The 15479-nt window shown below is 34.8% G+C and overlaps 1 protein-coding gene and 1 non-coding gene across 2 annotated transcripts in view; both read left to right on the forward strand.

The window, feature by feature from the left end:
• LOC149771519 (uncharacterized) overlaps positions 1-15479 on the forward strand; it is a 67628-nt gene that overhangs the window by 17323 nt on the left and 34826 nt on the right. The window contains exon 2 of the mRNA XM_089948352.1: positions 4324-4564. Coding sequence (XP_089804478.1) covers positions 4449-4564 — 116 coding nt within the window. The 5' untranslated portion in view covers positions 4324-4448. The remainder of the gene's footprint in view (positions 1-4323; positions 4565-15479) is intronic.
• LOC149771521 (small nucleolar RNA snR60/Z15/Z230/Z193/J17) lies at positions 13045-13127 on the forward strand. The gene has a single exon (XR_016418255.1). It is a non-coding gene; the product is annotated as a small nucleolar RNA snR60/Z15/Z230/Z193/J17 (small nucleolar RNA).

Genomic DNA, 15479 nt, shown 5'->3' on the forward strand with positions numbered 1-15479 from the left:
TTGCTGTTCTAAGATTAGTTTAAAGACATTGATATCCGAATAATGCAGTAATGAAGCATGCTATAGTGGGGTTTCGTTGTAAAACTCTATGGTCCTAACCTAAGCAACAGACAAATCCATAAATGAAAAAGATATGTAAAATTCAACAAATTTATTTAAGTTACAAAGTGAAAATTTTAAAAATAAAAAATCCTGTTGTATTGTGCAATAAATCCAATATAGTCCTAAAAGTTCTATCGTGATTATGGATTATTCCTAATGAATTCTAATACTGAATGTATTAATGTGACACTAATGTGCCAACTGTCTTCATGTATCAGAATGGGATTATTATACAAAATATCCTTGAATGAATTTACAATAATCCCCAAAAAATGATTACTCTAAAATTATTAATGAGCACTTTGTAATTCCAGTGATCTAAATAAATCTCTCTGATTAATTGGACACATCTAAAGACATAGCGAATTACACATGTTAAAGTAAGAGTATTTTGAAGTAAACACCATATATTTTAAAATCAAAACCAATAATAGAGCCAAGATGAAGGTAATTTTCCCAATAAGTTTGTAAACAACTTGCATTTACAGACATGAGTTTTCTCCATTTTAAAGCAGAATTCCGCTTTTCTCCTGACTTGAATCCGATTTTTTTTGTTTATAGTTCGTTTTTTTTGTTGGTTTTTTTTCCCCCATCTCTTATCTGGTTTTCTAAACACTGTCTGTTCAGTCCCATGCCACAACAACCCTTGTAAAGTTTTCGTTCCATATATAAGTTAGCCCATGACTCAAAAAGAGTATCCTGATTGGTCAAAAGTTTAAATTTGTGTAATGGAAACTGAATGCAATGGAAAGAAGAAACGTGCTTGCAAAAAAATGTCATCCCTAGTTGTTGAGAGAGACCATGACACGAGAAGTTTAGATAAAGGTTTAAAAATGTATGGGAATGGCTGGAGCGAAAAGTCGACGGAAATTTAGTTGGTCAATTTATAAGAAAACTGAATGCTAGCGGACTGGCATTTTGTGACTTCTGCTCTACGTTAATTGTGGTTGGAAGAGTTTGGAATGGCACCTACAAAAGAAGCTGCATGCAGAAAATTGAAGCACAAAAGGCATCTGGAAAAAGTGCAATTAATTACTATAAGAAGAAAGATTTCTTGCATGAGAGAACAGATGTAGCTCTCTTGTCAGAATATGTGCACTCATGTCACCAATACAAGCACCAGCTTGAAAGGAAAAAAGGCTCCTCGTTGAGAAGGAAAAGAAATGATTGCACATTGAGCCAAAAAAAGTCCGTCAAAAAGTAAGGCTAAATAAATCTTTGCTGAAGAAAAAAAGACCTAGACTAGAATATCAACAGATTGTGTCCATTGGTTAAAAAAAAAATTGGTGGTGTAAGGACATTACCAACTGGAATGGACTCATAAATAAACAGTTTTCCACTGCTGACTCATGTTTGCACAAATACATCCTTTCACAGAAATAAACCTGTAATGGCTTCCCTCTGGTATGTAATCATACTTTTTAGTTTTTATGCTGATCTTAATTTTAACATATTGAAAGGAAAAAAGGCTCCTCATTGAGAAGGAAAAGAAATGTCCGCTTCATTGCTTTGTAGCCTTTAAGATTTTCATTAAACCTTTATCTGTTGTATATCATGACTAGATAGTGTTGTGTACCATAACTTGACAATATCTTGCATGTTCTGTTATAACCTATGCACACCTCCTGGAGGTCAAAGTCTCACCAAGGGATAATGCAGGTCACATGCCTATTCATGTCGAGGCTGTTATGTTGATTACTACATTTAATTGCATTTGAGGTCTGTCCTTCCTTTACCTGCATCCCCTGCACCGTTGAGTAACCTTGTATATTTGTAACAATTCCTTTTTAGACCAAAAACAGCCTTGCAGTTTGATTGTCATGCTGAGTTTAATTTAATTTAATTATCTGTTCATTATAAATTTAGATTTAATAGCAGTGCAAGACCTGTCACTATTGCCTTGCCTTGCTTAACTCTATTGTGATGATAGTACATGTACCACTGTAGTAGCTTCCAGTTCCATCCTTTCTTTAAACAAAGTTCCAGAACATCAGAAGCAAAGAAGTAAGATGATGGTCCAAGACCTACATCAGTGGCCATTGCAGGACACCTTTCCACCTTTCCTTGAATGCTGTACATGTTAAGCTTTTGCCCATTTGCAGACTTGTCGCGATTTACTTCTTATCATCCCAAATTATTTTTGAAAACTGAAAATTCAGATTTTCTGATTTGTTCTTAAATCTCAAATCCTGCTGTTTTAAACAGTGTTGCAGAAATTTCATGAGGGATACGCTAGTCAGACCATGCAAATCTAGCATTTTTCCATTCTCATCTTTATGCCAATATTTAGTGTGTTGATTGAATTAACACTAAATATCAGGATACAAGTATGGCTGTAGCACGTTTCTCACATGAAGTAAATTGCATAAGACAGTGAAGATCTCAGTTCCTTTATAAAGTTTTTGTAAATATATGGTTGTAAACACTAATCCTGTTTTGGGGGGATGGGGTATCTCTAAATCTTGATTTATATTTTTCCTTTTGGCTTCCTGATTTTTGTTCCACTCGAGGTAGTAGGTCTGAATTTGTGACAAGAATTTGTAACTAGTGACAGATTCAGGTTAGTAGCAAAAATAAATGTACATATCCTGTAAATGTGGTATGTAACATATAGATAACACTTTATGCTTGGATTAGGGTTTTTTTTGGTCCACTTTGATCAGTAATTATTGTACTTTTACCTCTCAGGGATTGGCTTTTATGAATATACATCATTCTCGATTTAGTACTGCTGCTTTAATCAAGAACTTTAATTAAATGCACTTTGATCTTTGTCTTTTGCACTCTTTTTTTTTTTTTTATTCGTACACGTGTGTAAGTCTACTAAAAACAATGTCATTGCAAAGCCGTACTACCATGTTGCACTTGAAATGATTATATATGGGCCATTACATAGTTCTGAAGGGATGACTTTGGCTTTAATGGATATAAATACATTTCAACCTGTCTTGGAAATACTTTTATATCAAAGACATCTAAACCTCTCAAATCTACCTATATACAGTATTCCAGACTGTTTCCTTATCATGCTCAATTGTGTAGAAAAGTATAATACATAAGTTTATGGTGGCACCAGCAGTTAAGGTTTTGGTTAAAATTCCATTGATGTATCCTTGTATTTATATTTATTTTGTGGGTTTTTTTTTTTTTTTTTTAGTTTCTGTGCCCAGCATTATATATACTTATAATATGCTTACAGAATATTGAGGTCTTTACATAAAAATTACATGTACTGTGTTACACATGAGCTAAAAAGATAATTTGCAAGTGGTCAGTCAGTTCCTAGCAGTTTAACCATTAATGGATTTCTATCATAAAGAACACCTGATGTGGAGCAATACTTTTTCAATGCAAGATTCTTACCCACATCATTACATGGATTACTCAATAAAACTTTTGCCACGAAACATCATTCTAATAGGGCAGATTGCTTGCTCATAGGTTGACTTCATGGACTTGATAATTGTGATGGTGCTTTAGAGATTATTGGCCCAAGTCCTATGAAGCTAAGCTTTGTGCTAGATAATGTCATAGTGATATCACATTCAAGCCTGTAACTTTATCTGAGGACTGGAGGGATCAATTTATGACTTTAGTGCATATAAATACATTCGAACCTATCTTGGAAATACTTTTATATGAAAGACACCTAATAAAGGATAGTATTTATAAACCTCTCAAATATACCTATATACAGTATTCCAGACTTTATCATTGTCGTGCCATTTGAGTGGAAAAGCAATACACAGTTCTGTGGTGGCATCAGCAGTTAAGGTTTTGGTTAAAGTTCATTTAAAATTCCATCTATGTATTCTTTTATTCTTTATTTTTTGTTTAAAAATATCCTTGTCTAGCATCATATATACTTATAGTCCTGTGATGATAAGCTTTGTGCCAGATGATGTCATAATGATATCACATTCAAGCCCGTAACTTTATCTGAGGACTGGAGGGACCACTGTTATTTGAATGCATATAAATACATTTAAGCCTGTCTTGGGGGATACTTTCATATCAAGGACATCTCATAATAAAGGCCAGTATTTTTAAACACCTCGTGTTTACTTACAGTACTGATGCCTTCATTGCACCCAATCTTCAAACCACCTACCAAGTTACTGCATGAAATACGCAAAAGAATTGGGTGGACCCCTGGCTGCTTGTCTCTATTTTCAGAAACACTTTCTCTTACTTAACTCGCGTAATTTATTTATTTTTCAGGTGGTGGTACAGTGACTATTGACATTGAGAAAGCCAATCATCAAAATGGAAACTAATACCTGGCAGGCAGCACAGGGTCTAACGACCCTGTGAAGCTGCATAATAGGTCTGGCAACTTTGAGGACATGGATGAAGAAGAAACTAGCCTGTGTCGTCGGGGTGGCTCCTTACCTACTGACAGAAAATGTTACTTGTACATCTTCCTGATAAATAAGCGTTTGGAAGTGTTCACTTCCGAAAGGTAAAGCCTAATTGTCTAAACCATCTCAGCTAATTCATAATGTGGAACACCGTGGTACAATGGAGTTGTCAAGGACTTAAAACCAACAAGAAGCATGTTTCTGCAGATTTGAGCCTGCATAAAACTTTTTAAAAATGCAGACAGTATCCCACTTAAAAATTGCTCCTTTGTTTTGCACTTATTCTTGCCTACAGAAGCTACTTTTAAAAATGTGTGATCACTGAAGAAATGGTTTCAACACTAGGCAGTTAAAAGGAAGAAATGGTCTTGTATCATCTAGTTGAACATCAGTCCCTTTAGGGAACCCTTATGATTGCATACCATTCTCAGTGTAGATTAAAGTGAGTAATGACTCGTTTTTATATGCGTTCCTTGTAATTATTTGAAATTATATGTGCTGAAATGTATTAGGAAATGGCCTTTTCTTTATTTTTATTTTGTTAATTTTGTTTTTTGGTGTTAATTGAAAAATTGTTGAATTTCAAGTTTGGCACTTGTACCTGCTACCATAGTACTAACTCTACACAGCAGGCGTGACTGCCAACTCTTAAGAATTTGCCATAAATCTGATGAAAATGACCCTTAAAAAATAAGGACTTGCAGAATAAAAGGAACAACTACAGAGATGTGGTCATTGGGGTATATTCCAGATAATTGCTGAGCCGTGTTTTATTTGGATCTGAGTTTCATATTAGCTTTAGTGGAATTAGAGAATCAGAATAACGTTATAGTAGTACCTCAAACACTTTAAACTGTACCTATTTTTCCATGCGAAACATCTGTGTGAGCAAATTGGAGGTCATATTTTTTTTTGGCATCCTGCTACTAATGCATGTTGAAGACAAAAGGAAAAAAACAAAAACAAGCCTCTTAAAAATGTTTTAATAATCACTACAGAAGAATGAAAAGGAATACTTGGATGGTTCTGAATAAAAGGAGGAAGAGGCACAATTACATTTATTGGAAATCACATATCATTTTTGAGCATGTCATGTTGCAGGAGATACCAAAAATTACGTCAGGTAGAGATATAGCAACAAGCCATTGAGCTGCATAGGGTTTGGAACTGAAGGTGTCTGTTTACTTTACACACTTTACAGATGAACATAATGTTTAAGGTCGATAAATTAGTTTGGAATGCAGGCTCTTGTATCATTGCTTACAATTTAACTATCGCTCACACATGTGCATTTATTATATTAGTACATGTATGACAGGTAGATTATAAGCAATGATACGGGTCTGTATGGTTTAGAATACGGAATGTTTTGAACACACATTTTCCAACTTGACAAAACAGGACACATTTTGTTACACCTTATGGAAAACTGGTCAAACTTGAGAAAAACAATCGGCTACCTTACTGAGATGATCTTCTTAGGGTTGGCAAGTCTGCCTAAGTGGGAGATTAAGTAACCAACACTTGGCTTTCATTAGGCACATTCTGTGATTTTCTACATTTGCATCACTGAGCATTATTAACCAATAGACCAGCTGTGTTAGTCAATGCTTTGTTTCTGATCAGATTTGTTGAAAATTCTTTCATTGTCCAGACTGGATTGTAAGCTAGATCTACACATATACATACATATTTGGAGATGTTTTTTTAACAAGTTACATGTGCCTACTTGTGAAGTGTTCAGATATCAAGTTAAATGTGAGGCAGTGAGCAATATCTTTCTCATTTGGGTTCTTGGGTTAGGTTTATTTTGTTGACAAGTTTTTTACGAGTTAGTAAATGTCATGTGATAAATGATGATTATCCTTACCTACTCAGAATACCTTTGTGTTGACAAGTTATTAGCTGTACCTGATATCACATGGCTACAAGAATTCTGTCCTTTGTAAATTGATTTCGTTTAGAGTTTGAATTTGTACAGTCAATTCTCAGGGATATAGAATATGCACAGTGTGCCTTCCCACACGAAGCCGTTTAATATTGCAACAGACATGAGTAATGATTATGATGACAAAAAGTTGTACCCAGATTCCACTGGAGAAAACTTTTTTTTTTTGTGCTTGATAATGCTTTGAATAACTGGAATTCATAAAGGAGTTGCATTTTATATTTTGAAAAAATGTCTCCGATAATTGTTTATATCAGTAGCTTTGTATAGTCGAGACAGTTCATGTAGGATAGTTCTATTTATGGTTTGTAGCAACTACAGTATCCTAAACAGAGATATTGAATGTTGTACAACATTTTTTGGAATGAGCAACTCGTCATGCTCATTACAGAAGTTGTTGACTTGGCCTTACGATAATTCAGCAACAGACATTTAGACTCGTTAAAGTGAGTTTTGTATATAAATCATTTGTCAGTATGTTTTTTGTTTGCATTATGGTACTAATCTAAATGGAATTTGCCCATTTGCAGACTTGTCACGATTTACTTATCATCCCAAATTATTTTTGAAAACTGAAAATTCAGATTTTCTGATTTGTTCTTAAATCTCAAATCCTGCTGTTTTAAACAGTGTTGCAGAAATTTCATGAGGGATACGCTAGTCAGACCATGCAAATCTATCATTTTTCCATTCTCATCTTTATGCCAATATTTAGTGTGTTGATTGAATTAACACTTAATATCAGGATACAAGTGTGGCTGTAGCACAAGTTTCTCACATAAAGTAAATTGCATAAGACAGTGAAGATCTCAGTTCCTTTATAAAGTTTTTGTAAATATATGGTTGTAAACACTAATCCTGTTTTGGGAGGATGGGGTATCTCTAAATCTTGATTTATATTTTTCCTTTTGGCATCCTGATTTTTGTTCCACTCAAGGTAGTAGGTCTGCATTTGTGACAAGAATTTGTAACAAGTGACAGATTCAGGTTAGTAGCAAAAATAAATGTACATATCCTGTAAACATGGCATGTAACATAGATAACACTTTATGCTTGGATTAAGGGGTTTTTTTTGGTCCACTTTCATCAGTAATTATTGTGCTTGTACCTCTCAGGGATTGGCATTTATGAATATACATCATTCAAGATTTAGTACTGCTGCTTTAATCAAGAACTCTAATTAAATATACTTTGATCTTTGCCTTTCGCAGTGTTTTTCTTTTTACTCGTACACGTGTATAAGTCTACTAAAAACAACGTCATTGCAAAGCCGTACTACCATGTTGCACTTGAAATGATTATAAATGGGCCATTACATAGTTCTGAAAACATTTGTAATTTAGTGTCAAGTTTCTAGAGCACATCAGTCTTGCACATTGGGCAAGCTCAAAGAATATTTAGCACTCAGACATTCTATACCTCTGATTTGTCCACCTAGAATGTATACCATTGTCTCCATTCTTGAAGCGGACAAGTTATGGGGATGGGGAGGAAGGAATGAAGTTTAGCAAATATTTGAACCTGAGATGCAACATTTAGGTTTGCAAATTTGGATCCCCTGCATTTTCTGTCTAATCCCTTCTTGCACCCACTTTTGGATTCCTTTATTCATGGAAAAGGGATACAAACAGATGTAGCCTGTGCCACTAAATTGTAAATTAAGATTGCATGAGATTATGCATGTGTGTAATGATTTTGTTTTTCAGTTTAAAAATGTCTGACAAGAAAGTGTAGTGTCAAAAATCAAGTATCTAAAATGAGCATTATTGTGTATTACATAAAAAATTAACGGCTCTTGAAGATGAAATTTGTGTTTTAGAAGGTACTCTTGTTCCACAACATGATGTAATTTGTAATGGGAATCTCTCTGAGAAATATGATGAGAGATTTGATTACTATCTGACTTGGCATGTAGAGTACCTTTGTTGTATCAAATTTTTGTCATATGCTTTAGAAGGGGATATTGTGATGCCCTTTATTTGTTTTGAGCCATACCGCCCCAAAAAGAAATGCTGAATCAAAATTAGTCAAACCTTAAACATGCCAAAGTTGTTACTGTGATATCTAACAATGAGGGATCTGCATTTTATGCCTCTCCCCTGCCAAGGGTCAGTGGGAGCTAGTAAAAGATAGACATAAAAGAATTACAGTGACATTGTATTCTGGATTTACCAAACGTTGTACATTATGTCATGGAAAAGATGGAGACTGTATGCTATAAGTGACTGAAGCATCTGGGTCCTAATTTTTTGAGCACCTGATTTCCAGGCTTGTACTAATTTCCAATAGTGTATTTAATTATAGACTTGAAGGAAGTTTGTAAAGTTGATGGGTGAAAAACATTTGAGGCAGATGATTAATTAGATAACTGTCAGATCCTGAAATTGCGTTGATTTCCCTAATTATTGGCCGAGTTCCTCTAGCAGTCTCAACTATTTTCATCATCAACCCCGCTTGATTGCAAAGGGAGATTTAATGATCACTTGTACAACTGTATCATCAGTTAACGTCTTGGTTAAGGTTTTTCATTTGGTTTTTTTTTTTTGGTACCATAACAAAACATTTGAAGTCTCACAAAATATTATAGGGAGTAGTGTTTATACTTAAGCAAAAAAAAACTGAATTTGCATTGGACTGAGCAATTTCGTGCCAATTATGCATTTTCCAGCATGAAGAACACTTCATATTGACTAACCGTTTTCATATTTTGATCTTCAAGGATGCAAGGTTGGATCTAGCACACCATTACACAGATTACTCAATAAAAATACCCACAAATAGTCAGTCAGATTGCCTGGTGATAGGTTGGCTTAGATTTAGTAATTGATGGTGCTGTAGAGATGATTGGTCAACGTCCTCTGATGATAAGCTTTGTGCCAGATGATGTCTTAGTGATATCACATTTAAGCCCGTAATTTTATCTGAGGACTGGAGGGATGACTATGTCTTTAATGCATATAAATACATTTAAACCTGTCTTGGAAATACTTTTATATCAAAGACATCTAAACCTTTCAAATCTACCTATATACAGTATTCCAGACTGTTTCTTTATCATGCTCAATTGTGTAGAAAAGTATAATACATAATTCTATGGTGGCACCAGCAGTTAAGGTTTTGGTTAAAATTCCATTGATGTATCCTTCTATTTATATTTATTTGGTGCGGTTTTTTCTTTAATAGTTTCTGTGCCCTGCATTATATATACTTATCATACGCTTACAGAATATTGAGGTCTTTACATAAAAATTACATGTACTGTGTTACACATGAGCTAAAAAGATAATTTGCAAGTGGTCAGTCAGTTCCTAGCAGTTTAACCATTAATGGATTTCTATCATAAAGAACACCTGATGTGGAGCAATACTTTTTCAATGAAAGATTCTTACCCACATCATTACATGGATTACTCAATAAAACTTTTGCCACAAAACATCATTCTAATAGGGCAGATTGCTTGCTCATAGGTTGACTTCATGGACTTAATAATTGTGATGGTGCTGTAGAGATTATTGGCCCAAGTCCTATGAAGCTAAGCTTTGTGCTAGATAATGTCATAGTGATATCACATTTAAGCCTGTAACTTTATCTGAGGACTGGAGGGATCAATTTATGACTTTAGTGCATATAAATACATTCAAACCTATCTTGGAAATACTTTTATATGAAAGACACCTAATAAAGGATAGTATTTATAAACCTCTCAAATCTACCTATATACAGTATTCTAGACTTTATCATTGTCATGCCATTTGAGTGGAAAAGTAATACACAGTTCTATGGTGGCATCAGCAGTTAAGGTTTTGGTTAAAGTTCATTTAAAATTCCATCTATGTATTCTTTTATTCTTTATTTTTTGTTTAAAAATATCCTTGTCTAGCATCATATATACTTATAGTCCTGTGATGATAAGCTTTGTGCCAGATGATGTCATAATGATATCACATTCAAGCCGGTAATTTTATCTGAGGACTGGAGGGACCACTGTTATTTGAATGCATATAAATACATTTAAGCCTGTCTTGGGGGATACTTTCATATCAAGGACACCTCACAATAAAGGCCAGTATTTTTAAATACCTCGTGTTTACTTACAGTACCGATGCCTTCACTGCACCCAATCTTCAAACCACCTACCAAGTTACTGCATGAAATACGCAAAAGTATTGGGTGGACCCCTGGCTGCTTGTCTCTATTTTCAGAAACACTTCCTCTCACCTAACTCACGTAATTTATTTATTTTTCAGGTGGTGGTACAGTGACTATTGCCATCGAGAAAGCCAATCATCAAAATGGAAACCGATACCTGGCAGGCAGCACAGGGTCTAACGACCCTATGAAGCTGCATAATAGGTCTGGCAACTTTGAGGACATGGATGGAGAAGAAACTAGCCTGTGTCGTCGGGGTGGCTCCATACCTACTGACAGAAAATGTTACTTGTACATCTTCCTGATAAATAAGCGTTTGGAAATGTTCACTTCCGAAAGGTAAAGCCTAATTGTCTAAACCATCTCAACTAATTCATAATGAGGAACACCGTGGTACAATGGAGTTGTCAAGGACTTAAAACCAACAAGAAGCATGTTTCTGCAGATTTGAGTCTGCATAAAACTTTTTAAAAATGCAGACAGTATCCCACTTAAAAATTGCTCTTTTGTTTTGCACTTATTCTTGCCTACAGAAGCTACTTTTAAAAATGTGTGATCACTGAAGAAATGGTTTCAACACTAGGCAGTTGAAAGGAAGAAATGGTCTTGTATCATCTAGTTGAACATCAGTCCCTTTAGGGAACCCTTATGATTGCATACCATTCTCAGTGTAGATTAAAGTGAGTAATGACTCGTTTTTATATGCTTTCCTTGTAATTATGAGAAATTATATGTGCTGAAATGTATCAGGAAAGGGCCTTTTCTTTATTTTTAATTTTGTTAATTTTGTTTTTTGGTGTTAATTGAAAAACCGTAGAATTTCAAGCTTGGCACTTGTACCTGCTACCATAATACTAACTCTACACAGCAGGCGTGGGGGCCCCGAGTGGTCTAAAGCACTCTCCGTTACGGATCACTGCCATCTCACCTCTGTCTGCGCAGGTTCGATTCTTGGATTCAGCCAATCTGGGTATGTGAGAAAGCTTGCCAGTAGCTTCTCGTGGGTCGGTGGTTCTTTACGAGGTTTTCCCGGGTTCTTCCTCCACCATTAATACTGGCCGCCATGTATAGCCTATCGTGTGCTGAAAAATGGCGTTAAACCCCACAACAACAACAACAACACAGCAGGCGTGACTGCCAACTCTTAAGAATTTGCCATAAATCTGATGAAAATGACCCTTAAAATACGGACTTGCGGAATAAAAGGAACAACTACAGAGATGTGGTCATTGGGGTATATTCCAGATAATTGCTCAGCCTTGTTTTATTTGGGTCTGAGTTTCATAATTGCTTTAGTGGAATTAATTAGAGAATCAGAATAACGTTATAGTAGTACCTCAAACACTTTAAACTGTACATATTTTTCCATGTGAAGCATCTGCGTGTGCAAATTGGAGGTCATATTTTTTTTTATGGCATCCTGCTACTAATGCATGTTGAAGACAAAAGGAAAAAAACAAAAACAAGCCTCTTAAAAATGTTTTAATAATCACTACAGAAGAATGAAAAGGAATACTCAGATGGTTCTGAATAAAAGTAGGAAGAGGCACAATTACATTTATTGGAAATCACATATCATTTTGAGCATGTCATGTTGCAGGAGATACTAAAAATTACGTCAAGTAGAGATATAGCAACAAGCCATTGAGCTGCATAGGGTTTGGAACTGAAGGTGTCTGTTTACTTTACACACTTTACAGATGAGCATAATGTTTAAGGTCGATAAATTAATTTGGTATGCAGGCTCTTGTATCATTGCTTACAGTTTAACTATCAGTCACACATGTGCATTTATTATATTAGTACATGTATGACAGGTAGATTATAAGCAATGATATGGGTCTGTATGGTTTGGAATACAGAATGTTTTTTAACGCACATTTTCCAGCTTGACAAAACAGGACACATTTTGTTGCACCTTATGGAAAACTGGTCAAACTTGAGAAAAACAATCGGCTAGCTTACTGAGATGATCTTCTTAGGGTTGGCAAGTCTGCCTAAGTGGGAGATTAAGTAACCAACACTTGGCTTTCATTAGGCACATTCTGTAATTTTCTACATTTGCATCACTGAGCATTATTAACCAATAGACCAGCTGTGTTAGTCAATGCTTCCATCATTGTTCATATCAGGTTGTCTCTGTCATAGGATGCACTATGCTGCTGATAAATTAGAAGGAGAACTCCTGAAGTATCAAGTTGTCACTCTAAACAAAACATTTAGTCTCAGCTGGTCCAAAGTGTTTTGAAATGCAATGAGAATCTCTTGCTTTTTAATGCTCAAAGTGTTACATATACAAAAACTTGAAGCACTAATTAATGTTAAAAGTTCTGTGGGATAAATAAATCATTGCATACATATTCTCATTGAATTTGTGTCATGTTATATGTGGATTACTCTTTTTCTGCTCAGATAACTCTTTTTGTCCACTTGGATTACACTTTTTCCTCGCCAGGGGTTGGCATGTATGTAGCATTACATTTTCTGCTTCTGATGATGACAGCATAGTTCAGCTGATATTTTGTGAGGACTACCAAAATGTCTTTCGCTTCTAACTGAAGAAGCAGAAATTTCAGTCAAATGTTCTCTGATTAAAATTAGTTTGTTCAAAATGACTGGACAAAAGCTATTTTCACATTGAAAGCATCTTCCTCTGTCGTATGGCATGTATATTCTACCCTTTTTTTAGTTTCAAAATTTTATTTCCTATGCTCATTCTAATATTTGTGGACTCATGATCATTCAGCAAAATTTAGACATGTCGATTAGTTGAAGTGAATGTTGTACATAAATAAATTGTAAGCACTTTTTTGTTTTTTTATTGTGGTACTAATCTGCATGGATTTTGCCCACCAGCTTCAGATCCAGGCTAGTAGCAACAATAAATGTATATTTTTTATAGTTGCTTGTAATTATGGCATGCAATGTATAGATTTAACTCTATGCCCAGTTTCTGCTTTTCTACCACTTCTATTACAAAACAGTTGTGGCTTAAATTTCCCTAGGGTTGACATGTATGTAGTATGTCAAAATTCATTTATAGCTATTAAATGAAACTGAAACTCATAAAGTTGAAGACTTTAATTTGATATGTCCATATTTATAATCCTCACTGAGCAGACTTTGACAAGATTTGGTACTGGTTAAACTAAAACTGAAAACAATTGAAATTAATGACTGCTCAATTTATGCATGTATATCCATTGTACTTGGGGGGGGGGGGCGGGGGCAGTTTTTTACAAACATGTGCAAGATTATTCTAATTATTCATTGAGTTAATATTAAATTTTACATAATTCAAAATTGCATCAACAAGTGACAACTCCACATTGAAAGTGCATTCCCAGGGTCCCAAGTATGTCTCACTGCAAGAGTCTCAGGTAGTTTGTACATTTGTATTTCAGTTTGAAGACATTAGCTTACAAAAAATTATGTGGTTGGATCTGAAATCTTGTTGACATAAAAGGCAGTGTTTGAATTGAAAGTTTTTTCACACTGCATGATGACAATTGAACTCTCTCACTGAGCAATTGTGTTGACAAACAGTTCCCTGAGAGTGTGGAATGACAACATTGTAGACAACTTGGTTCAGTCAGACGAGTATTTTCACAATCTTCCAGATAAAGTCCTAATACCTCAACCTTTTGAATAAATTAGTGTATATTGTCAAGTTTATTTGACTCTGCCTTTAAGGTTATCACGTGTTTTCTACCTTTAATTATGAAATTTTCTTTATAATACACCAGCATGTTTATTACTTGGTAAAGTTCTGACTGTGTCATTATAAGAATGGATTCTTCCAGTCATTTTGTTTTCTGATTCTAAACAGAGATATTGGTACAGGATTTTCAAATACTGTGAATTTATTCATTTTGTTGGCAATTGCTTTTTGTCATGTTGAAAGAAATGCATATTTTGGATACTTAAATGTATATATCTACTTTGAACCCCAGTAGCTTTTTATAGTCAAGACAGTTCATGTAGGATAGTTTTATTTATGGTTTGTAGCAACTACAATATCCTGAAGATTGTTATAGCAACCATAATATCTTGAAAATTGGCACACCAGAAATGAAAGTGAATCATGATAGACTTGGCTCATTGTGTGATTTTCTCATAATGATTGTTTCCGTAAGTAATACAGTCGATGTAAAATATTTTAAAAGAAATTTATATCATCTTAGCATTTTGCACAGTTATTCCAAGATTAGTTTAAGAAATTGATCTGGGGACAAATGTGGGAGCCCACTGTCACACACACATGCACACATTAGACATTTTGCCACATGTTGGATCAAGGTGTATTTACTGATCACATCTAACAGACTGTATAGACCAAGAGCTGCTGGTGCATTTAAATCTACGCAGTTTACAGTTGGACTTGTGAGTATAGATGGGATGTGTATTTTTGGGGTGGGGGTGGATTTACTTTGTAACCAGTGAAGGAATAAATCTGTTTTGGTTGTTTGTGGTATTGCTGATTTCATCTGATTTTTTTTTAAAATATCAGAAGTAAAAAATATCTATCAACAGAGCTCAAAAGAAAAAAGTTTTAGACACAGGATCCGAGCTGCTGACCTAAACAAACTCATAAGCCCTGACTGAAATTCCACAAACCCAGACAGTTCATGTCAACTCTCAAGACGAAAAAAAAAAAACCCAACCGATTTAGGAGGTATTTCCACACCTGCCTCCCTGTCTTGTATCTCCTGACATTTCGCAGAGAACTCCCGATTATTACATTATCAATTTTCATTTCTAAAAAACCCAACAAAAACATACAAAAATAGATTTATTGTATGCAATCCACCTATGCTATATTCTATTTTATTACTTGTGAATACTGCTGTGACCAAATAATTAATATCACACTACAAAGTTATTTTTCTTCTTCAGTAAATAGAATGTGAAGATTTATC

Source organism: Sinohyriopsis cumingii, unplaced genomic scaffold (genome assembly GCF_028554795.1).
Source record: "Sinohyriopsis cumingii isolate HCF-2022 unplaced genomic scaffold, ASM2855479v2 utg001779l, whole genome shotgun sequence".
Classification (NCBI taxonomy): Eukaryota; Metazoa; Mollusca; class Bivalvia; order Unionida; family Unionidae; genus Sinohyriopsis; species Sinohyriopsis cumingii.